The sequence below is a fragment of the Saccostrea cucullata genome, unplaced genomic scaffold, assembly GCF_032062105.1.
Source record: "Saccostrea cucullata isolate Sc308-1 unplaced genomic scaffold, CSIRO_AGI_Scuc_v1 ctg8, whole genome shotgun sequence".
Classification (NCBI taxonomy): Eukaryota; Metazoa; Mollusca; class Bivalvia; order Ostreida; family Ostreidae; genus Saccostrea; species Saccostrea cuccullata.
Genome location: NW_026940997.1, coordinates 72,975 through 98,735, shown reverse-complemented (window position 1 = coordinate 98,735; position 25,761 = coordinate 72,975). Strand labels below are relative to the sequence as shown.

At 31.5% G+C, this 25,761-nt stretch overlaps 3 protein-coding genes across 4 annotated transcripts; all 3 read left to right on the top strand.

Moving 5' to 3' along the window:
• The first annotated feature begins 5,225 nt into the window (after positions 1 to 5,225).
• LOC134256816 (uncharacterized) lies at positions 5,226 to 7,832 on the top strand. 2 transcript variants are annotated; one of them, XM_062739478.1, is made up of 6 exons: positions 5,226 to 5,566; positions 5,653 to 5,763; positions 5,892 to 6,245; positions 6,389 to 6,544; positions 6,783 to 6,944; positions 7,047 to 7,832. In XM_062739478.1, exons 2-6 carry the CDS (start codon positions 5,658 to 5,660, stop codon positions 7,430 to 7,432), a joined length of 1,164 nt encoding a protein of 387 aa, XP_062595462.1. In that variant the 5' UTR covers positions 5,226 to 5,566; positions 5,653 to 5,657; the 3' UTR covers positions 7,433 to 7,832. The 2 variants fall into 2 exon arrangements, with proteins under 2 accessions (XP_062595462.1, XP_062595461.1); XM_062739477.1 differs by having other exon boundaries at positions 5,226 to 5,763.
• Positions 7,833 to 12,326: 4,494 nt separating this feature from the next.
• LOC134256819 (uncharacterized) lies at positions 12,327 to 17,795 on the top strand. Its single transcript, XM_062739481.1, has 8 exons — positions 12,327 to 12,390; positions 14,558 to 14,701; positions 14,798 to 14,908; positions 15,090 to 15,443; positions 15,539 to 15,675; positions 15,739 to 15,781; positions 15,862 to 16,218; positions 16,606 to 17,795. Exons 1-8 carry the CDS (start codon positions 12,351 to 12,353, stop codon positions 16,977 to 16,979), a joined length of 1,560 nt encoding a protein of 519 aa, XP_062595465.1. The 5' UTR covers positions 12,327 to 12,350; the 3' UTR covers positions 16,980 to 17,795.
• A 3,312-nt stretch (positions 17,796 to 21,107) lies between these two features.
• LOC134256810 (uncharacterized) lies at positions 21,108 to 23,928 on the top strand. The gene is made up of 5 exons (XM_062739469.1): positions 21,108 to 21,568; positions 21,746 to 21,892; positions 22,220 to 22,267; positions 22,414 to 22,548; positions 23,346 to 23,928. The coding sequence occupies exons 1-5, from the start codon at positions 21,124 to 21,126 to the stop codon at positions 23,705 to 23,707; spliced, it is 1,137 nt and encodes a 378-aa protein (XP_062595453.1). The 5' UTR covers positions 21,108 to 21,123; the 3' UTR covers positions 23,708 to 23,928.
• The last annotated feature ends 1,833 nt before the right edge of the window (positions 23,929 to 25,761 follow it).

The window sequence follows — 25,761 nt, the reverse complement described above, 5'->3', positions numbered from 1 at the left end:
TGATATTCAAACAGATAATGGAACATGAATCTATTGCTTAAAACCCTCAAAACAAAATTTACTATAAGATGTGCTTGATAAAAACAGCGAAGGTCTGACAAGAGCAAAGATATGCAAGAGCACAAAGACAGATTCATATGCAATTTTCTTAAATAAATGTATAAGTGGCATTGTTGTTCAAATTCGTATTCGGGGAGACGGTTTAATTTCTGGAGGAGTCTAGAAAGCAAGTTTTTTGTAAAATAATCGAAAATTTATTGGAGGAAGAACCCAGAATCGGGAATCCACGACATTGAATTTCTTCATGACAGAGTCCAAACCCGCACGCCCTGAAGAGTATAGGGGTTTTCGTGATAAAGAGAAAGTTCATGTTTTTTCACATTAACAATATTCGCCAGATCTTTGCCCTTTGGACTTGTTTTTATTTCCAAACTTGAAAAAAACACCTTTCAGAAGGAAGAAACAAGTCCAGGAAATCATAGGTTTCCTGCCATTTTCCAGTATACTAAGGGTTATACTCTAATATGAGTTCTAAAAACAATCAGAAATTGGTTAAAAAATGTAACGGACATGTGTTTTAATTAAAAGAGATTAATAAGTAAAATCGTGAAGACTAAATCATTGAAAAGCGTCTTTTGCTTCTTTGCGAGCACCGAGGACATAATTTATTAAACAGCCCTCGTATTTCTCTTATATCAGACTCTGTGATAAAACGTCATATCATCTACACGTATTTCAGTATAGCCAGACCATATAATTTTTTTTTTTATTTTTTGGATTTAAAACCTCCAATAAAGAAAAGAATTAATCAGACAAAATGAGGAAATGTGTATTTGGGTACTCCTGAATAAATTTCCTTTTCATATTTATTGTTATTTAGAAAATATATCAAAGTCCTGTATCATTTTAAAGTGCTCTTAACCCAATTCTTCTCATCAGCATTCCACTCCATATATTTCATCTGACAAAAATAATATAGATAGAAGTACTTATAACTGAATTAGTTTTGTCCGTGAGGAAATTTTACATTAACGATTTCTGTGCTTAAATTTCAATAATTCAATGAAGACTTAGATTAAGTACAATTAGCCTTTTGAAGCTGGAAGTGTCTCATCAAAGATGAATAATAGTTACTTAATTCATTCTTGAACATTTTTTTCCTCTTTTTTTTTTTTTTAGTTATCCAAAAACTGTTAACTGTACCATTTTCGAAAAGTCTTGCATTTCAGTTGGTTATTAATCTTTAAAAACTCAGGAAAAAGCTACTATAAAAAAAATTATCGAAGAATTCGAATAATAATGCTGAGTGAAACAAGATCTGTATCCTTTATGACTTTTTTTTTATTTCTTACCAATGACCTTTGACTCATGAGTAGATTTATTTAAAATTTCACAATCATTAACAATGCCACTGGATAAATGTTCTTTGTAAATTTAAATAATCATTTAAAAATCATGGCAAAATCAACCCTCGGCACTATTAAATCTATTAAATCTGTAAGCTTGTAAAAAAAAATCCAATAAAAATACCGATTTCTTAATACAAAGAGAAAATTGGAAGTGTTAACGCAAACTGAAAATAAATTTTATGGACGTAACTCTCTCACGGGAAATTCCAATAACTCTATAAAAGTAATATGAAAATTTTGCTACCTTCAACCTAGTTGAATTCCAACTTCATGGGAGGGAAAACTTTTCATTGTGTTACATAGCTATTCAATGATTGTATATTAAAAGTACATATTTGTGGTTGACACTTTATTCAACAAGAAACATCTTGATGGTAAACATGTTCCATATTACCTTTATCACAATAGCAGGTATGATGGTGACTTGTAAGGAATGGCTCTATATTAACTTATTCATATTATCTATTATTATATTGCCCACCTTTAAACTTTTATAGAAAAAACAAAACATCTTTTGTATTTCACTTATTTCTTTGCAAAGTTTTTCAAACCTTTCCCTGAAATAAGATTTATGCGAAGTAGTACAAATCACTACTTATGTGAATGTAAAACTGTATATTCATGTACATGTATTTCTGTTTTCAATATAATATATCAAAACAATCTCGTACAGTGCAATTTCAAGCCAGGAAAATATTGTGAATTACTTTATTTTTTTATCCTGCAAAGATTATTATAGAGCAGAGATTGTTTTAGGTAAAATATCTCCGATTTCATGACTTAAACTTCCCTAATATATTGTTTTAATGGATTTGTTATAAAGGATACAATATACACCTTATGTTTCCAGTGAATCTTTTTAAAGCACTTGTTTAAATATAAAATACATATCTTAAAATAGCATTTAACAGGGAACTTAAAACTTAGCTTAAACGCTAGCGCTGCATATTTTAGATATGAACATATAACTTCATTGACTAAGTAGTTTGATTTAAGTGTAAAATCAATCTATCGGGATAACGAAAACAGTATTCAAGCTCAAACGTCCATTCAAACAATACAATTATGAAAGAGAGCAAACAAGGACTTTTAAACATCAGAGGTGGGATCAGGTGTCATGAAGGAGTGAGCATCCCCTGCCAATCGGTCACACCCGCCATATGCTCCCTGTCATGTCGGGAAATAACGGAAAATTCTAGACAATTCAGTGTACAATTAAGGACCAAACAAAGTCAATCAGTTTTTGACTTAGTGATAGATTGCATTTACTTACAATGTCATTGTATCGATCATAGAATTGCGAAATGATGACGTTGAACGAGAATTTAATATGGAATTCATTCTGCAACAATTTTACATAAAAAATACTTTCTTGAATATTACATAGGCTGATAGTTTTTATAGAAATGATGACATATTTATGAGACAATTAATGTGGTTGGAAAAAATTATTTGTTGCAAACATAATTATGAAAACTATTTCTGACGGCCTTTCAAAAGGATTTATTAAAATAAAATGAAATGAAACAGAATAATGTAATTTAAAATTTGTTTTAAGACAATCGTTCATTTCAGTTTTTAGATAAACAATTAATTTTCTTTCCAAAACTCAGACAAACAAAACAAACCATGAAGACGAATTTAAAAATTAAATAAAATGTTAACAGACGTAAATGGTAGGGAAATAAAAAATCGGAATATACCCGATTATGTTTCCTTGATCATTTTTATCATTTCGGCTTTTATAGAGCTTCTTATGATTCAAACAATACAAATTCTATTTTGAAAAGCCCTTGACCTAGTCTACCTATACTAAGTGGGCGCTTATCACGGCACAGACGATTTAAAATTTCCTATTTAAACTTCCCATCACGATGTACAATTAATTGTTTCCTTCCCATTCAGAAGATATTAATTGAAACTTTGGGAACACATTTTCTTCACCAATTAAATTAATTGAATATAACAGTTCCCCTTCTACATTCTACACTTCTTATGGCTTATTTATCACAGACTCCACATAAAAACAACAGTGAACTTAATGTTTCCTAATTATTTATTTCTTGGGTTTGGCATTTAATGGCCACGGCTGGTTCAAATCAATTTATGCAAAATACACGTGTACAGTGGGTGCCGACCCAATTGGTTTTTGGCACACCTCCAATAAAAGCAATCAAACAAACAAACAAACAATCAATCAATCAATATTAACTGTACACATGTCAAAGTTTTACAGGATAAGACTTAACGTTTAGCTTCAAAGTTCCTGCATTGCGTCAAAAGCCTTATGCGTCAATCAATATTCATCAATCAATGTTCAATTTTTACGATCAATTAATGTTCAATTCAATCAATGAATGTTCAATTCGATCAATAATATTCAATTAGATCAATCAATGTTCAAACAATATTCAACAAATCAATATTCAGTTCATTCAGATCGATGTATTGTATGCTCATGTTAAGCCAATCAATATTCGAATAAATCAATCAATGTTCAATGTAAATTATGTACAAGTTCCTTGTATTCCATTCCATAATTATCCACGCAATCATGTTTGAGTTGCGCCCTGTTAACAACGGCGCAAGTCAAGATGATATGTGTTAAGCTAAATCCGCCTTTTTATTTATCACACTTATATTTCTTTAAATCTGCTCAAGACGCATCATTTGTTTTATAAATTTTGTTTTGGTTTATTCTATTTTGCCATATTTCAAAAATGTATTAAAATTCTGCATTTTCCTTCCTCTTTTTTTCATGTTTGCATTCTATTCCATTGAATCTTGGAATATATTAAACCTTTTGCACGTCTTTTCAGAAATCTTCAGATAAAGTTAACTGTTAATTTTTAATTGACAATATCTTCTTTTAAGGGATTTCGTTCATTATTTAATGTGATGGCTTCCTTTTTCATTCGTCAATGCTCCTTTTTAGGGTCACATATTTTTCTCATTTCTATCTCGATACGATATATATCCCGATTAGCCTGAAATAAAAGATACCACAAAGTCTAACACATCTTTTGCCAATAATGACAAGGAGCACACGGTGGGTGTGACCGTTCGACAGTGGATTCTTATATCTCAATGGAACCTGATCCTATCTCTGACGTTTTGGAGATCCAATGTTTGCTCTGCTCAAATTTTGTATTGTTTAATGGACTTTTGAGCTTATTTACTGTTCGTTATTTCCATATATTTCATCAGTCAGCATAAGTGGTAACAACTCACAGACCACCATCACGAAATAGGTTTTCCACATTTAGGAAAGGAGAATTTTTGTTCGCTTGTCAATATTTTTTCACTTGGGTGGACCCAGATACATGTACCCCCACCCCTAAACCGTGAAAAATTTCAGTGAAAAGTCAAAAAACTTGCAAAATGATGAATTCAAACGAGGCTGTTCTTATCCTTCTTTCATCAACTTGTTGGTCAATTGTTTGCCTTGTTTTTAAAATTATTCGATTTTCTATTTTTTTTTATCTATATTCCCGTTTTATCGTCAAAATATTTTTTAAATTCTGCAAAAATTTCTATTATAAAAGCATTGCTATGAATTCTATTTTATCTTTGCCAAAATAATAATTATAAAAACAACAAATAAAAAACTTTTTTACAGGTATAGTTAAACTCTTGAAGTATCTACATATAACTACTAGTATATAAAAGTGAAATATCTACTTTAAAATAATTGAAAACACATTGAATCCTTTTTTAAATTATTAATTAATACAAATTTGTAAGAGGGAGAGCAAAAAAAAAAAAATAGAATATAGAATCTTTGAAATGGTTACATAAATACGACTATATGTGGATTAATTGTTCATTGTAAATTAAACAAATAACTCTATGAATTGACCGTTTAAAATGTGTACGCTCTTCAATCTACATAAAAAAAATATATAAGTAAAAATCCAAAGAAACTTAACAGGCTTAATTGTTGTGGGAGTATAGGCTAAGAGTGATAACTTCTATAAAATTGTCTTATAGATAATGGCATCTTTCTTGTATTTTTGTAGTTGCTGTTTCAACAGTAGTCCCATTTGCGCTGGAAATCTGTAATACTCCACAGAATAGATATGATCCAAACACTCAGGTCTGCTGCAACAATACAATCATCAGAAAACAGAAGTCCGAGTCATGTTGCCAGGGAGCAGGTATATCTTGAACTATAATCAATGTTTTGTCAATGTTTTCTTCAAATACGTATCATGCATTAAGCATTTGCACTAATAAATTGTAGCTGAAATGTATGACGAAAGTTCCCAGATCTGCTGTGGAGAGAGGATTCTCGAAAAATGGAGCAATGGTATGGAAAGAAGATGCTGCGGCAGTCGTCTTATTAATGTTACCCGTAAGTCGGAAATAATATATACCTACTTTCATAGACATTAAAAACAAATATATTTGTATTGCTTTTACTTCATTCTTTCAAAAATTGGAAGAAACTCTTTAAATTGGGTTTATTATAATATTTTAAAGAAAACATAGATTGTTGTGGTGAAGAAGAAATGAACATGACCACCCATTTCTGTTGTATAAATCAAACGTCCCTAAAATCTGACAGTATGGACTGTTGTTTTGCTGAGCCTTATAATAAAACCACTCACCACTGTGTAGATGATGAGGTATTACCTGTAAACAACAATAAATGTGGTGCTGTTATATACGACACAAAGTCCTCTATGAAGTGTTGTAATGAGAAACTCCACAACACATCAGCATTCAATGTCTCAACTGAATGCTGTGGGACGGAGCTTTACTCGATACAACATCAAAAATGCTGCAAAGGGCCCTGGCTTCCAATTCCTAAAGAAAATGAGTGTTGCGGACAAGGTATAGCAAAAGTTACTCCTTGTACATATACATTTGATTAAAGTGCACGTACAGTTGTTTTTTAACTTTTCTGTTTTTCACAATAACCTTTTTAGTTTAATTACTGTTTGTTAGCTCCATATTTTATATAAATGGCATTAAAGGTTCCATAAATATCGCCACTCACATCTGCTGCGCTGGGGAGGGGCATCTGCGATCCTCGACACAAACAGCCTGCTGCGGGAAGACGACGTTTGATAAAACCTTACAGGGTTGTTGTGGTATTGATGTCTACAATAAAACGAAGGAGAAATGTTTTGGTACGTAACAACAGAAAGTAATATGAATTCACTAAATTTTGTAATAGAATAATTAGGATTTTTTCGCGGGATAACGAGCCTCATGAAGCAGATCAACCCCTAGTCAGGTTAAAGATATCGTCAATAGGCATCTCATATAGGATTATTGATATAAATATGTTTGATTAAATCATAAAGTTTTGAGGAAGATTATCAATGTTTATTTATCATAATATTGTGCTTTTATCTTTTTTTACAGATGAAAAAATCCAAGCAATTCTTGAACATCCTTATGATGGAACCGATGCAACGTCTTTACATCTGAACCCAGCATACGGAATCTGTCAAATATGTAACAGGAACATATCCTCCTTTCTGGGCCTTATTAGGTCGGAAGACGTCTCAGTTTGCAACAAGAAAGGTCCATTTTTTTCTTCCATTTTCTTTGTTTGTAGTTATTCTTTCTGATAGAATAGATAATTAATAATATTTTATAATGTATAAAATTTATTCTTTATTTCAGTTTTCAAGATATACATTACAACAAGCACAGAAAATGAATTATATAGGATTTTAAATGTTGAAGTTAAAGACATGGAAAACAAAACTGAAAAGCACGAAAAAACTGAGCTAAAGGTATTGGTACCGTGTAAGTGTAAAAGACTGGATTCCAAATTACAAGAGTACATACTTTTAACCCACGGTACGATCACTGTTGGGAGACTATTGCGGTTGGGAGATACCGACTTTTTATTGCCATTTAAAAAAGATACATACAAGATAATAGAGAGAAAACAAAATAAATGTAACGAGAAAAACCGACAAAAATTTGTCGATGAGATGAGAAAGAGAATGAAAAAGATGGCAAATAAATTGTTAAGTGAACTTTTGCGTCTAAACATTCATTAGCAAGCTAAATCTACTTGACTTTTTTGCCTGTTTGTTTTTGTTTTGATTGTTTTGTATTCGTTAATTATCATTGTTGTAAATGATGGGCAGAATGGCGTATTTTGCCCAATTTCTCATTTTGATTGGTATGAACTCACTGTATGTTTACATCCATTGCGCTTTCGGGTCTCGGGACCAGGATTATTAATCCCGAGCCGTCTTACTGCATGTGCTTGCTACTACAGTATTTTTAATTTTTTGTTATATTTTTTTATATACTTTTTATTTTTATATGCATGCACACCTTTTTTAAAATTATTGTCTCAGGTTAATATTTTTCCGTTGTTAATTTACGTAAGTAACCAATAGCATGTGTAAATGATTACTTATATTGTATTGCTTAACTACTGAATTTGTTTTGAATGTGTTAAATAAATTTGTTTTGTAATTTATGTGTTTCCATAATTATAAGAGAATTTTTTTCAACGGATTTTTGTCCGTCCACTCTTAAAACCTGAAACAGACAGGCAAAGCTACCAGGTGTATGATTACGCCTTCTATAAACTCATATTCGGGAGAACTAATATGGGAAGACATAACAATCATTTGCAGAAGAGTGCGGCATAATTCTACACAAATGAGGAATGTTGATGAAGGAAAAGTTGAAGTTATCACATTTATCATAAAGTTTTGTTTTAAGGTCACTAAGACATCATATATTATATATGCACTCTGTAAAAATCTGTGGTCCTTGATGACACTCTGTCAAAGTGCTGACATGCTTATTATTGACCTTCTTGCAAAATCATGATATTTATTACCTCAGGTCCACGGCTCAGGCTTAAAGCTTGGATTTATTTGGAAATATATTGAAACTGGTCCTAAATTTAATGATATGTCCTTCAACTCAACATTTTGATATATCGACGACGTATTGTCAATTAACAATGGTAATTTCCATTCCTATGTCAATATGATATATCCTGGTGAACTTGAGATAAAAGATACCACAGTCAGAGTCTGACATAAGTTTATCATACTTGGATATTTTACTTGAAAAAGACGTTAATGGTGATATAACAATCAAGATCTATGATAAACGTAATAACTTCAACTTTTCTATCGTCAACTTCCCTTACTTAATTATGCAGCAATATACCTTCATCAGCTGCATACGGAGTTTATATATCTCACTTGATTCGATACGCAAGAACATGCTCTACGTATGATCAATTTCTAAAACGAGGTAAATTATTGACAAACAAGTTGATGAAACAAGAATTTCAGCAGTTTTGTTTAAAGTCATTTCGTAAGTTCTACGGTCGATACAATGACCTTGTCAGCGAATACAATTTATATATGAGTCAAATGCTGTCAGACGTTTTTTCATACTAATTGTTAGTCCATTATTTATACATTGAATTGACGACGGATTTGTCCGTCATTTCCCGATGATGACAAGGAGCATACGGCGGGTGACCGGTCAGCAGGGGATGCTAACTCCTCCATGGCACCTGATCCCACTTCTAATGTTTCGGAGGTCCGTGTTTGCTCTGCTCCTGTTTTGTATAATTTTACGGACTTTTGATCTTAAATACTGTTTGTTATCTCCAAATGTTTTATCTTTTAATATTAATACATAAGCAATTTCGCTGCATATGATCCACATATACATTGCCTTTCATACGAGGATCATATATGGATCATATGTGGCGAAGTTGCCTGTATATCTAACAGAAAAAAAACTTTCTTGCATGATTCTGTCAATTACTCAACCTTTCACCAACATTGTGAATTTCATACCGAAAGTTCTATCCCTAGTTGAGTCATTTCGGGCATGTCATCAAACTACACTAAATTTCTAAAAATCTTTACTTGTTTGTTTGTTTGTTTAATTAATCTCTTTGGAGAATTTCACTCAATTCGAAACGGCACAACTTGTTTGTGGGCATATACTCCGCATTTTTGACATTTGAACAACGAAGGATCTTTTATCGTCCAGCACCTATGTCCCTCGATTTATAAGGTCCTATCTGAAGAATCAGTCTCCATGTCCCCCCAGTGGGATTCGAACCCGCATTAATTAATGCTCTAAAGGAAACGCTCTAATCTCCGTACAAAGCAGGAAACTCTTTACTCGTGAAGATACCCTGTATATTTCTTTTATTGTAAAAGTTAGACCCTCAACTAATGAAACAAGTCCCAAAGATCAGCTGGTCGTATATCAGAAACTTTTTTTTTTTACATTTGTTACCTATTTTATTATATATTTGAAAATCTAAAAGTGAAGCCTTTTCAGGGGGCACCATAAGGACAAACCGATTAAATTTTAAAGAGTTTATAACCTTTAGATAAAAGATGTAACTTTAATTCTAACGACCCAGGTAAAGGATATGGTCATAGAGTGACTGAACATACTGAATAAATTACAATTTTTTTTCTATTTTCAAAACATCTACCAGTCAACCTGTGTGATTATACGAAGTTGTTCTTCAAAAGGATTGAACAAACCTTTATATTTTATCAAAGTTAAATCAATCACACCATCAAGCTGATAAAAGTAATTCTTGGAGCCCAAAATTGAAGAGTTTAATTCAAGCAAGATTTTTTTTTTACTGTTCATTAAAGATTCTTTTTTGTGTTTCATATTTTGTCATGGTTCATTTTTTTTAATTTGGTGAAAAGATTACTATTTCAAGATAATAAGGACGAAGAGATTTATTTTTTTCTGATTTGAACTTTACATTTCCTTTTTTTTTTTTTTTTTTTTTTTTTTTTTTGACGAAATGCAAACCTGTAGAAACCAATTCGAAAACCCAGAATATTACATAATACAGAAATCCACTCAAATAGACGTTACAAAAGTCCACTGTCATCAAGAAATGCGTGATAATAAAGTAGGAAATATTAGTAACAAAACAACAATGATTCCAAATTAAAATTTATCAAGTTAAAAATAATCTTGTAAACGTTTTATTTATCAAGGAAAACAAGTTACCAAACATATTCAATTAAAATTTTAATTATGCTATCGGACTGCAAAATTGACTTTCGTATAAATCTGCAATCTTTATATGAAAAGCAACCTCTCGAAACTTCTTTTAGAATCCAAGAAATACTCGTTGGCGAGAAAATCTTTTGGACACCAATTGAGTTTTGAGGGTTTTTTTCTGAGCCTCTCTTTCCAAAGTCGCTTAAGATTACATAATGGTCTTTTTTTAATGAAAGTTAGAGCGTAATATTACGCTTTGAAAAGCCTGAAAAAAAGTAATAGAGGAAAAATCATTCTTGTAAAGTTGAATATATAGCACTTTCCTTTTTTAACAACCAGATTCTATTAGATCTCTTTATCTGTTTCATATATTCTCCTTGAACATAATGTGAAAGATACCTCAGAGTCTGACAAATCTGATATTTTACTTGAAAACACATTATTGGCAAATTAATAACAGCTAAACAAAATAACTTAAACTTTTCTATTCTCAAGTTCCCTTCTTTTTGTAGCAATATACAATTTTTTGGTAATCTTTTTCCCGAATTTACAAATCCCAGTTGCGTAACACACAAGAGTATATTCTATATAAACACTTTTTAAAATGAGGCAAGCTACTGATAAAATAAATTTATGGTATAAGTATATCAATAGTCCTACTTGAATTCAGCTTTTCACACATTCTTTGGTCTAAAAATGATTTCGAAAATCTAATCTATCGTTAAATCGAATATGACATATTTTTCATACAAATCGTTAGGCCGCATTTTTTGGATTGAATTTTTTTTTTAAGTTGCTTGATTATTACAAGGACTACACGTAGGGTATGACAGTCCACAGATAATGCTTAATCTTCCATTGTACCAAATCCCGCCTTGTTCTTGATAAAAGATAAATATAAGTTCATCTATTGTGAAAATTACATAAAATAGTCAAGGAATTGGCTAACATGCTTCATTTGTATAATAAAGAAATGGTGACGAAGTACATGTATAATTGGAATTGTAAAAAAAAGATATAGCATGTTATTTCATTTCAAATCTATTTAGTCAAAAGAATAAAATTCTACTAGCAATTGGCTGTCGTGTATGACATGTCATATTCTCTTATATAATGCTATGATTTTTTCTTTTTGTTGAATTGTTTTAATGAACTTTTTGGACATTTTAACATTTCTGTCCATAAATAATTTCATCAACACTGGTTGAATATTGAGGAACGATGTGGCAATATGGAAAACAATTTGAAAATAACTTAGAGCTTCCTTTTATAATTCAGATAACACCAAAACTACTTCCGTTGTTTTGTTGATTTTTTTTTAATTATGATACTTAACTCGGAAAGTATTATTTTACGAGGAAAGTATTTAGTCAATAACATGAAATATACATGAAATCTTCAGAAATCATCATATCATTATTTTTTTCCTTTTTAGAACACTGAAATATGCCTTAAAAACAAAGAGAAAAATAATACAAGTATTGTAGAAATGTGATTCATGTAATTGTTATTAAACCTTAACTTTAACATTGAGAATCGATTCAAATGTGCGTATTCATTGATCGAAAATATAGTTTTTCTTTTTAAATAGCAGCTTCCACTTAAATTAAATGTTCAGTAAGAGCTTTCGATATTTCAATGTAATTGGACACTTAACAACATTAATGCATTTCCCTTCAATAACTTTTTAATAAGTATATTTTGTTGATGTTATTTAAAAAAAGAAAAAAGTGATTACAAAATGGAAATCCCTAATCTACTGGAAAAATAAATGAAAGTCAAATTGTCCACTAAAAAGTTATCATGATTTTTGAACGCACAAAGTAAAAAGAGAAATCCTTTTATTAGAGTATTGTTAGACTGGAAACTTTTTAAGGCCTAAAAAGTCCAAAAAAGATATATATCCGATCCCAAACTTATCTTCAGTACTTAATTCAAGAGAGCCTCATGGTAAACATGCGCCACCTAATGCTTCGCACAATAACAGGTATGAGGGTGTACTAAGGTCTATACATTTATACACTATCACCAAGACAAGCCATTTTACTATTAATTAAGAGAATTATGTCCTTTCTTACTATAGATTTGCATATTTTTTTAACTACGTTATCTCTAAAAATGATATTTTTATCACTATTTTGGTACTGGTGTAGAAGTAAAATAAAATGATAACAGAACAGCAGTAGATTCATTCGTATATATTCTTGAATTTCTTTATTTCGAGAATACTGCAGACTAAGAAGTTTTATTTTATCCTACTGATTATGTTTTCCAATTTAAACGCCTAATCTTAACATTAAAATGACCATAGTGAAGTCTTCATGACTACATATAACAAATCCGTTGGATTCAGCAAATTTAATTTATCTTAGAGCATTATTTACACACTGAATTGTCCTCAGTTTTTTTTTTCCATTTACCCGATTATAAAATGGAGCACATTGGGAATGTGACCAATAGACAGGAGTAAACTTACTCCTCCATGGCACCTGATCCCACCATTCATGTTTTTGAGGTGCTCCCAATTTGTAATATGCAACATATACTTTTAATAGGTTAAGTATCTTTGATGGACATTTACTTTCAAGGGCGGGTTGTCATTTTTGTTCGATCTATTTCTCTAACGGTGTCTCGACCTATGTTACCCATAAAACATAGATGTTAAGGGTCCAGACACACGCAAGGAAATATTCAGTTGGAATATTCAGGGCCATGCTTCCTTGTCATGAGTGTATTATTTATATTTGACACGATCATGATTGTTTACAAACAAATTGCATTTAGAATGCACTTGGCCTAGTTAAATTTAAATAGTATTATAGACCTCTTACCCCAGTACAAAATAATTGACATAAAGTATCCTCTTCACCGTTGTAAAATATTCTGCTTAGATTTAAAGTTATTGTGTTATTTTTTTTTATCATAAAATCTTATTAGTCGTCTTAAATATGTTCTCTTTTCTAATTTTTAAATCATTCATTTAAGTACAACTCAGTATTAATTGTCAAACATCTAATTTAGGATATGTGATATACCTATATATAGAATACAAACAATATTGGATCCACGCTCTGTCATCTTTCGGGTTTTACTTTGCGGTGAATATAGGGGTTTAAATATATCTCTGTTGTTTTATATTAACAGAATTAGATAACTGGTTACCTAAATCAATGAGTTAGTTTAAAGTATTAAAAAAAAACAGAAAAATTAGAGTGTCTCAAATATATATGTCATGTTACCTATGAGATGTACGAGTATGTCTCTTGACTTCAATAAACTGAACTGAACATGTCGACTTTCCCATAATGATTTTAAATAACATCATTAAATCTAAACAGGTAATAAAAGACGACTTTCTATGCTTTAATCTAGTAGGCATTCAAGGAATCACTGGTCATTTTTCCTTATTTAATGTATAATCTAATTAAATTCTTAGGATAATTATGTATGCATTCAATAGTAATAAAAAACCCTGACTCCTGAAAAGAAACTAGGTTTAAAATATTCTGATTATGGAATAAGATGAGAAATGATAAAATTCCAAAGTAACATGACATGTTTTAATAAGTTTGTAAACAGGACATTTTATTTGTCATGTTTATTTTATTTTCTATCACATTTTAATGTAGCCATATTCTCATCAATAATAAAAATATCTTTATATAATATAAATAAACACTTACTAAGAGTCATACAAAGTATTAATTAGCGTAAGGGCTATTGTTTTAAAGATAGTAAGAAAATCACAATCACAAAAAAGCTCTTAATTCATTATTCCAAAAAAAAAGTTATAGTTGATAAAGAAGAGAAAAATTATTACTAATTTTAGAGACGATCAGATGAACTCTAAAAATGTATTAAAATTTAGAGATTTAACACGTTTTTTTAATATAATTTAAAATACATATTAAGTATGCTAAAGAATCCAAATAAAAGTTAAACACTGAGGTATACAAATATAAAGGATGATTTTAACGTTTGTTATACGAAAATATTTAATGATATAAGTAGTGAAACTTTTTTCGTAAGTGTTGATACAAAGGTAATACGTTTATCAGCACGTGAAGATTATACCAATAATGAATCCAGCACCTCAGTGCCTGCTGTAAGAACGATAACTCCTGATAAAACGCCATGTGTTCTTTTCTTTGTAGTCACTCTGACGATCATAAATACCTGTACTTATGGGAAAGAAATTTGTGATATAAATGGCAATCTGACAACTTATAATCCAAAGATATATACCTGCTGTGGGGGACAACTCTCCAGAAAACAGGAATCAGTGTCCTGCTGTCGAGGTACAGGCTTTTCATTCATTTTTTTAGTTAATGTTTTGGATGTTTAGCAATTCTTTGAGCATTTTATCAGATTTAAAAACAATGAATTTATTGCAGATCAATTATATAACAAAAACTTATATGTCTGTTGTGGAAACGAGCTCCTAGATAAACGGAACAAAGGTGTGGCCAGAAAATGTTGTGGCGACCGTCTACATAATGAAACACGTACGTTAGAGATCATTGCTTTTATTTAGCCAAATCCTGCATCAAAATCTCTATCAAACATTTTACAACTTATGAAAAATTAATATACAAAGATAGACATTAGAAATTGAAGCGATAACGAGAGAGAGAGAGAGAGAGAGAGAAGAGATTATATGTAAAAACAAGTATTTTATTTATGTAGAAAATACGATTTGCTGCGGCGACATTCAAATCAACGCTACAACACATTTCTGTTGTACAAACAAGCCAGTCCTAAAATCTAGTGGAATGGACTGCTGTTTTGATGAGCCCTTCAACCCGACAACTCACCACTGTGTAGATGACATAGTGATTCCGGTGACGGAGGGGAAATGTGGTTCTACTACTTACAATGCGAAATCAAGCATGATATGCTGCGACGAGAAGCTTCACAACACCTCACAGATGAAAGAGCCTGTTGAGTGTTGCGGAAAAGAGCTGTATTCCAAAAACTCACAAAAATGCTGCAAAGCAACCAACTTTCGAGCCCCAAAAGATGAAGACTGTTGCGGACAAGGTATTCCAGAAGTTGACACCTTGATGAAAGACACTATAATTTGATAAAGATACTGTTTATGAATTTTACAAGTTCAGATATTTTTATCTTAATAGGTTCTATTAATTTGTCTTCGCATTTATGCTGCAATGGCGTAAAATATTCCCGGACATCAGCAAATTTAGCGTGTTGTGGGAATCAAACCTATATTAATGGCAGTTCTGAGGATTGTTGTGGTGGTGAAAGAACAGCGGTGTCATAAATTCAATCATGTCATATATAAAATGATATTTTATTGCAGGTGGAGAGACTTTAGCATTACCGACGTGTACATAACAAAACGAAAGAACGTTGTTGTGGTATGTCTTATTCAGGTGTCATAAATTTTAAGTCATGAATATTAATCATATCATATATAAAATGTTATATTTTATTGCAGGTGGAGAGACTTTAGCATTATTGGATGAAGATTGTTGTAGAACCGACGTGTACAGTAAGCAACAACAGTCTTGTTGTAACAAAAACGGCAAATTCATTCTCATCAGTAAAACTTCAAGAGTCGATGGAACTTTAAGAAACGAATCTAATTGCCCAGGCTATCGATTTGCTAAACAATGCGACAAAATACAGCTGAAAGGTCATAAGGAACTGTGTAAATCAAGCACTCAGAAAATCACTGAAAGAAAGAAGACCAGAAATCGAAATCGCCATGGAGTCTGTCGCATATGCAGTCTAAATACCAACTCATTATTGAGACTCATCAAGAAACAAAAGTCGTTAAGTTGCAATAAAAAAGGTGAGTGGTATATGAATAAAGCTCCTGTAAAAATAGGTTGGTGAAGCCAGGATTTCAGAGTCGTTTAAAGTTTTATGGTATTTGTTAGCAAATACAGTCATCATTAAGTCAATGCTGACTGGTGTTTTTTTACTCATTCTAGACCAGTATTTACTCGCTAAATTAACCATGGATATTTCGTTTGTCCGATCCAGACAAGGAAAATGCTTACTCCTTCATGGCACCTGATTACACCTCTTACGTGTTTTCTTGTTCAATGAACTTTTAATCTTGAATTTTCGTTCTTTATCTCAATATTTCATAAACAAAATAAAAGGTTAGAGATATGAGTATTATCACACAATTATTCTTTAAATTAGAAACTTCTTATGAATTTTATTTTTTTAGTTATTCTGTTGGCTGTTGATGCAATCAATAGAGTCGGAAGATACCGGATGCTGAATGTTACAGCTTCGTATCCAAGCCATGCAACAGAAGAAACCGCTGAATTCAAACTGAAAGTACTGCTACCTTGTAGAGAGTGCTCGAAACTTCAAACAAAATCCAAAAGTTATTTGTTACTAACCCAGAGTAGAGTACGTCCTGGTAAACTTCTGCGGTTGGGAGACAGTGATTTCCTCTTCCCAAGCAAATCAAATATAACAGAGATTTCCAGTTGGCAAGCTAAATGTAAAAGTCATAGAAATGTAGATGTCAGAGCACTCAAAGAGAGAATGCGAAAAAGAATTAAAAAGTTTTTGAATAAACTTTTGCGGTTTTAAATTCGATAAACGAAAACTTCTTGATTAAATATATGGAGGCCGTTCGAAGTGAATAGCATGTTAACGGTTTTAAATTAATCCATGTCTTAATTTTAAGTTAAGCTCTATGGAATTTTTTGTATAAATTGCCATCTTCAAAACATCGAAATAAATTGGTTATTTGTTTGCTTAACGTCATTTGAGAAGTTTTCAGTAAAACGGGGACGCTACTTCGAAACAACTAAAAAAATTTACACCTAATAGTCCCTTACACTACAGGTCTTTGAGTGAGAGACCTTTTTCGTACTAACTCCGACTGCGACACGAGACCTCGATTTATACCTTCTCCGATGAGAACATCGATCTCCATTGCTTCTAGTAGGATGGGAAATCAACACCTTACTCCAAGAATCTGAAAAAAATGCTGTAAACCACTGCATCTCCCAGATTATCGTGAAATAAGAAAGTTTCGAACATTTATAATATGATGTCTGGGATGTCTCCTTTTTAGTTAAGTGTATTTCACATCCTTAAACGACTACTGGTATATTAAACAATGAAAACTAATATTTGTCATGGATTTTTTCTGATGTATTTGAGATGATTACTGTAGATTGGCAAATAACCACGATGGTTTTAATTTTTTGTATCGTGAAATTAAAACCATCGCGATTGGTACTTTTTGAGAAATCGTGAAATTTTGACACCGTGGAATTAAAACGATTTACAGTATTCCAATCCAGATAAGCAATTCGATTTAAGTCAAAAATAGTGCATTACTGCTGTTGGGATTTGTGAATCTTATATACTTCTTAACTTATATTAATTTATTCTTAATTCTCTATTCTAAATTAAATACTTAAAAATTTTACATGTACCATTTTTATATTTGCCAATATCGCATGATAAAGCAGGTTTATAGCTGATGTATATTTCAATTACCAATCTGATGAAAATAAAAGATGTTTGTGAAACACTGATGTCCCCTTATTCCAGCATAATTATGGCGAAACTTAAATTGTCTTAAATGAAAGTCACACTCCAATATCAAGATGCAAAAATGTTCCTACTCGAAGAGTATAGAGTCCCTGGAAAAACTGATTTGTTCTTAATACACATACTTTCTTAATATAATTAATAAAGTGGTAGATTGGATATTGACCAATCCTTCAATTTTAAATGCTCAATTTGAAAATTTATTATACCCATCGCTTGAAAAGCAGGGGGAGGGGGTTGGTTGTATAGTAATTGGGATGTCCGTCCGTCCATCTGTTACGCTTTGGGGTACCCATCTCATATCTGCAACTCCTTTCATACCACTGAATGAAATTTGATGAAACTTTCACGGAATCTTTATTATACATATTCCATTGTGCACCTTCTATTTTACTTTTTGATCGGACACATATTTTGGGTTTCCAATAGCAATACATGGACACTGCCATTATTTCATATGGGGAGGCGGGGGGTACCATTTAGTGAGCTCATTTCTTACAGTATACCTCTATATATTTGTGATTTATTTTGTATTACATAAGAAGATCATGTAAGTTGTTATAATTCGTTTTCGAATAATAATTCATGCGTTTTATCATCAAAAATTATTTCTTTCTGACTTCTGTTTTCATGACCACACATTTAATAATGATTATATAATTTTGGAAAATTATTTTTCTTATAAGGTTGATGCATGTTATGTTTTATAAGATTTCTAACATAAAACCACAAGCTTTGATGCGTGGTACCACACAATAGTATTCTGGCAGTTCTTTATTGATAAATTGAGACATCAAACGACAAAAAATATACACTAATACATTATATAATATATGATTTCTATCTAGATTCTCATAAATATTCCATGAATCTGATATTTCCATTTACATGTTTCCAACTGAACATCAAAAAATATGCATGGACATTTAAAATTTATTAATTATTCAAAATATTGATATAAAATGATATATTATCTTTAAAATACACGTTCAAGCAATGATATCATTCCTACATTTGGAGATTTTTAAACGCATAATTATTGATTATAAATTGACTTAATCTTTTTTAAATACTAATGCTAATTTTACATTTTTGTAGGAGTATTAAAATCATATATAAATTTACTTAGATTTGATTAATTCTATCGTAAATAGAGAGTATCAACAATATGACACAAACAGCGTTCTGTTGTGTAGTATTTCTACAATCCTTGCTATTTGGTGAGATTTTACATATCTTTATTTAATTTTGATTTTGACATAATGAATTTCTTCAGTTGTTATTTCTTTTCTTCAGATGATTTCATTAATTTAGAAAAGTATTTCTGTCCTTCTAGATATATCTTATTTTAATATAAATTAAATATACAACTTTATTTAAACTAACTGGTAGATTATTTATTTCTCATTCATCACAAAATTCATATTAAAACAACGAAGAAAGCACGATTCTCACATCATGGGCAAACTTTTATCATCGATTTTAAAAGAGGTATTGACAAGTTTTACATGATTAGAGTTGTTAGAATAAGTCATCAGTATGTCAGATATCTGTATTTTTTTCCCATTATTATTTGATGAATATAAGATATTGATTCCTTTGCGGTAATACCTCACGATATGCTATACCTCATCTTTTAAATGGATTCCATAGTTTAAATATGAACGTTGGTATTGCGACAAATACTTAACTTATTTAGAAACAAAAAAGGGGAAGACCACCCAATTTTGTGTGATATAAATAACTCTTCCACTTTTATAAAATTTCGTATTGTATTATAATGTTATTTCAAAAACAGAAGTCTTTTCTTAGCTTACTTAGAAACAAAAAAGGGGAAAATCACCCAATTTTGTGTGATATAAATAATTCTTCTACTTTTATAAAATTTCGTATTGTATTATAATGTTATTTCAAAACACAAGTCTTTGTCTTAGCTTTCAAGTAACTACCGGTATTTGTAATTCAATAATCGAGTAAAAGCCCACTTATGTATCAATGGGGGGAAACAAATTGTTCGTGTCCTCAAGACACGATATAACACCCTACTCATTATAAACGTTAGAAGGCGGACATAAATTGCTACTCTTAACGAAAGCTGTGGTAGGGTGTCCAGGGAAAAAAAACTACCGAAAAAAGAATTGAAAACACACAGGCGTAATTCAGTTTCCTCATACTCCATGTGTTTATAAAATGTAGTGCCCACAGATTAAAAGAAAAGGGCTTGCGATGATGACTACTAAAACTTGCCCTTTTTCATTAGCATTGTTATTCCTGACAATCTATTGCAAGGGTAATTCAAAAAATATAACATTTTTTGTTCTCGACTTTGAACCCGCTTCTGTGTATAACTGTTTTAACTAAGTGAAACTGCAAACAAAATCAAGATTATTTACCCTAAATTGCCGGCTTTATTGTAGGTATTCAATCCTGTGTTTTCAACGAGGACTGGAATGCACCCTTGATGGGTAGTGGAGATGATATTTGTTGTAAGGAGGGGCATCCGATGAAATTCTACCACACTAGGACAGAAATCTGTTGTAATGGCACTGTTCACAAGAGAGGAGAGAGATCGTGTTGTAATGGTAATCATTTCAAAGTCTGTACAAAATATTTCAAAGAATGCTTCATTTTATCTAGTATATTTAAATTGTATTTTATTCGTTTTTTATTTCGACTGTTTCTCCAAAAAGTAAATTATCCAAGAAGACGGCACTCTTTATCACTTCAAATTAAATTTATGAACAAAGATATTTGCGAAATTCAAATTATTACCACAGATTTAAATTTCTTGATCATACCAAATTCCTTGAATGTATTCATATGTACAGCAAAATATAAAACAATTCAACAACATTACCATTAGGTTAACTTACTTGTTTTCAATTTAAAGGAGTACTCTTCAATCCAAAAGAGAGTGTTTGTTGTAATAATACTCTACATAACAAGGAGGACAGTGTGTGCTGTGGGAACAAACTTTACAAAGCCCCGGCTTATCCCTTCGTCTGTTGCGGAGGAACGATCTACAACACGACACAAGGCAAGATTTCTAATGATTTCATCTTTAGCAGTGTAATAAACCCTTTTCTAACTGTTTTGATTTTTAAAAAAAATAACATTAATGATTATGAAAACATAATTTTCTCTCAGCTGATAATAAGAATATAAAAGAATGGGTTATGACAATAAAAAACACCCCTTTTCAAATTTGAATTTTTTGACAGTCTTGATTAAAATGAATGTTTTTATGAATCCTCTTACAGCTTTTGGATGTTGTGGAGATACAGAAATGTTCGATTCGAGTTCTAAAATATGCTGTGAATATGGCGGGAAATTTAAAATTGCTCCATCGCAGAACAGAGATTGTTGTCATGAAAAGGATTACGATTTTACAAAGGAGCAGTGTTTAGATGGCCGTGTTATTGGCGTTGATCAGCACATTTGCGGCACAGAGACGTATAACACATCACAGAAGACCTGCTGTGACGATACATTACACGACACTCCTCCCTACCCATCGGACTGTTGTGGGAGTCATTTGTATAATAAAATTGACCAGAAGTGTTGTAGAGGGCCAAGGATTCCTGTTCCGAGTAATCAGGAGTGTTGTGGCAAAGGTAAGTGAAACACTGGAAAATATATATTGTATTTGATGGACGATTTTGTAATATCATAATAATAACGATATCTTAAACTTTTCAATTTACACACTCTTCCGTTAACTCAGTAGCTATAATTTACAAAAAAGGTAGTAAACTGCGTAAAAACTGATGTTTGAATTGAATTTATTTTAGGTCATATAAATCCAGATACTCATATGTGTTGCAATAATGTTGGTCACTCAAAGGTTCAGAACACAAATTGTTGTGGAATAGACAGAATCAATGAACTGGTGGAGGGGTGCTGTGGAGCGAAATCGTACAATCTGTCTACCCAAAGGTGTTATAGTAAGTTCCCAAAATGTCAATATCCCTTACTCATGTAGCAATATATCCTTATCATCTGCATGATGGGTTTATATCTCAATTGATTCGATACGCAAGAACTTGTTCTACGTATGGACGATTTCTAAAAGGAGATGTTTTTGACAAACAAGTTGCTGAAACAAGAATATCAACAGTCTCGTTTTAAGTTGTCATTTTGCAAGTTTTATGGTCGATACAATGACCTTGTCAGCAAATGCAATCTATCAGTCTTTTTTATATTTTTGTACAATAAAGACAGAATCTACCAGAAGGTCTGTCACACTTGCTTATTTTTACTTTTAGGGGATGAAGACATTATAAATCTGAGACAGGCTGATCATTCTTACCCCGGTATGACAACTGCTCTTATGTCTCGCTTTTGTTTCATTTCAGAAAAGAGGGAATATTTCTGCTTAAAATGCGCTTTAAAATCTTCTATATAAATTAAATTAAATTCTAAAAGAATGAAGAAAAGAATACTTGAAAATATTTTTTAGATAATGAAGATAAGAAAGATGTATTAGGAGAAAAGTCATCTCCTCGCTTTAGTCTTTGCCGAGCTTGTGCACGGAACTACAGATTGTTTTCAAAGCGCATCAAGTCTGGAAAGGAAGATGTCTGCAAGAAACACAGTAAACCCCCCTCTCTCTCTCTCTCTCTCTCTCTCTCTCTCTCTGCCACACACAAACAACTCACACACTATCTGATAATGTTGAATGTCCTGTCTTTATATGTATCAATCAATCAATCTTTTTCAGTAATTAAAACATTGTTTGAAATTTTTTAAAATCTTTTTGGACTGAGAAAATGACAGTTTTGTATTTTATGAGCTAAAATTATGAAAATTTATGAAATGGCGTTTTTTGAATTAATCGCATTAAACGTGGTATCACCTATACAAACAGATAATATTTATTTTCATTCGTATGTCGATTCGGTGTATCCCAGGTAACTTGAAATAAAAGACATTACAGAGTGTTTCATATCTAGATGTTTTACTGACTATATTTCTACGATAAAGGCCAATTAACAACTTAATTATGTAACAAACGAGATGACCAGATTTTCCATCGACAACTTCCCTTATTTATATCTAGTGATAGTTTATTATCACCTGCTTATGGATTTTTTGTCTCCAAACGTATTCGGTTCTTTAGAGCTTGCTCTGGGTTTGTTTGATTTTTAAAGCGAGGCAGGCTATTCGCTGATAAGTTGATGTTATAGGGAGTTAGCAGATACCACTTAATTAATAGATGTGTCGAAGCATTTATTGCCAAAACGGTCCCTCATATAAATTCTGAAATTGTTGGGTGGAGGTAAATACTTACTATGCAAAATTTACAACATGTTAATTAAATTTTGCATTAAATTCATTCGAGTAAATTCAAAATTTGCAACATGATTTATATACCAATTTGCTTTTTTATAGCATTCAAGACAGTATTGCGGTCAGTGTCGCGTGTGGGAAGATTTTGGACTATGCAGGTCCGACTTACAAAGAACAGGAGGATAATAAATGATGTTCAGTTAATTATTCCTTGCAAGTGTTCACAACTTAATGTAACAGCGGGTTCTGAGTTCTTGCTACTAACTGACAGTGAAGTGGCATTGAATACGCTACGTTTGGGAGACAGTGACCTGTTTCTACCTTTCCATTACAGTCTTGCGAAAACCGTAGAGGAGAAGCAACGAAAATGTTGGACATCTGATTTCACGTTCTTTGTCAGGGAGATTAAAAGAAGAGCTAGAAAATTTGTTAATACTTTTATAAACAAACTTGTACATGCATGATACTAGTAGTTTTGATAATTTAAAGGTTGTATCAGGTTATTAGGTGTACAGAGTCATTTTTTAATGAAGGAAAAACTATTTGTTCGAGAAGAAATTAAGATGGTTATTTCTATCTGATTACTTCCTATTTTATGTATTCAACAGGAAAGTGTACACTGTATTTGCTGAAGAGATACCCGGTTGTGTTATCTACATCTAATATGCGTTGATGTACATGTCATTGAAAATGAGATTTTACACAATAAACCCACAATCTTTTTTTTTTTTTTTTTGATATTTTCTTTTCTATTTATTGTTTTCTTTACGCATCCAATATATCTGTAAAATTGTCTAGATTGTTTCTTACCAACAGAGTGTGTAAACAGCGAGTCGAACAGTCGAAGTTAATGTGTACACTGTAATATTGCTTACAAGTACCACACCTATTTTGGCATGTCAAACGTTGCAATACCGGTATTCCATCTTTTCCATTTGCAGTTCTTAATTGTGATATGGCAAAATTCACAAAAATGGGCTAAACATAGTTTTACAGTCAATAAACTAGGTTTATCGGTTGTAAACTATAGTTTACGGACTGTAAACTATAGTTAACAACGTTAATCTATATTTTACATCTGTAAACCATAGTTAACGCGGTAATCTATATTTCAGAACCGTAAACTATACTTAACACTGAAAACAATCATTTGCGATTGCAAAACATAGATTATCTAATAAATACAGTTTCACGATTTGTAAACTATGGTTTACAACTCTTAACTGTAGTTAACAATCTGATAAATAGAGTTTCACGATTTGTGAAACTATGATTGACAACTCTAAACTATAATTAACGATTGCAAATTATAGTTTAACTTATAGTTTACAGACGTGAATCTATGTTTATCAACAAAATCTATTGTTTACGTTTTATTACAGACAGATAAACTTAGATTAGCCGCTATAGCGTTCGTAAACTATAGTTAACACCCGTTAAATATAGTTTTACAGATGAAAACATAAGTTAACGAATTGTTAACTATAGTTCACGGTTTGTAAACTATGGTTTACAGTCGATGAACCTAGTTTATCAACTGTGAAACTGTGTTTAGCTCATTTTTTGTGAATTTGGCGTTCCATAGCGAGATGTTCAAAGCAAAAATAATTTTAGAAATTATTACTTCAGAAAATATTGATTATGTTAATAATCAAAGTTTATTACCTAAAATAATCTATCTAGAAATTTACAGGTTTTTTCTATAAATAAATTCCCTCAAAGATCCCACATACAAGAATCGCGTGATTTATCTAACCAATCAGATCAGTTTGCAGTCTTCGAGGTTTCAGCAGTTGTGTTTACATACAGTAAAGATTTGTTTACATACAGTAAAGATTTGTTTATACCTCCACCTCCCCATCCACCAACCATTTGCTTGAGTAATAGACATGCAAAAAGGGTTCATGATGTTATTTGACTGTGTTCATTATGTTTATCCTAATATTTTGTGTGATTTGTGTTGGCATATTACTTCATGGTATGTTTACCATTTCATTTTTCCCAAGCATGGGATATTGTACATGTACGTATATCATTCAGCAGCATTGTTGAGTACTTATGTTGTGACAATTATCAAATATTGCATCCTGAGCAAGCCTAGCTCTACTTAGGTAGGATTACTCTGCTCTTTACACAGGTGATAGTGAACTTAGCTCAAATAGGCAAACCTACTTTGCCCTCAACCTTCATGAATCGGGTGCTAGTGAGCATGTCTCACGTTAGTGGAAATAGCGTATATGGCACGCCAAATTCACAAAAATGAGCAAAACATAGTTTCACAATCGATAAACTAGGTTTATCAGTTGTAAACTATAGTTTACGGACTGTAAACTATAGTTAACAACGTTAATCTATATTTTACATCTGTAAATCATAGTTAACGCGATAATCTATGTTTCACAACCGTAAACTATACTTAACACCAAAAACAATCATTTGCGATAACATTGCAAAACATAGATTATCTGATAAATACAGTTTCACGATTTGTACACTATGGTTTACAACTCTTAACTAT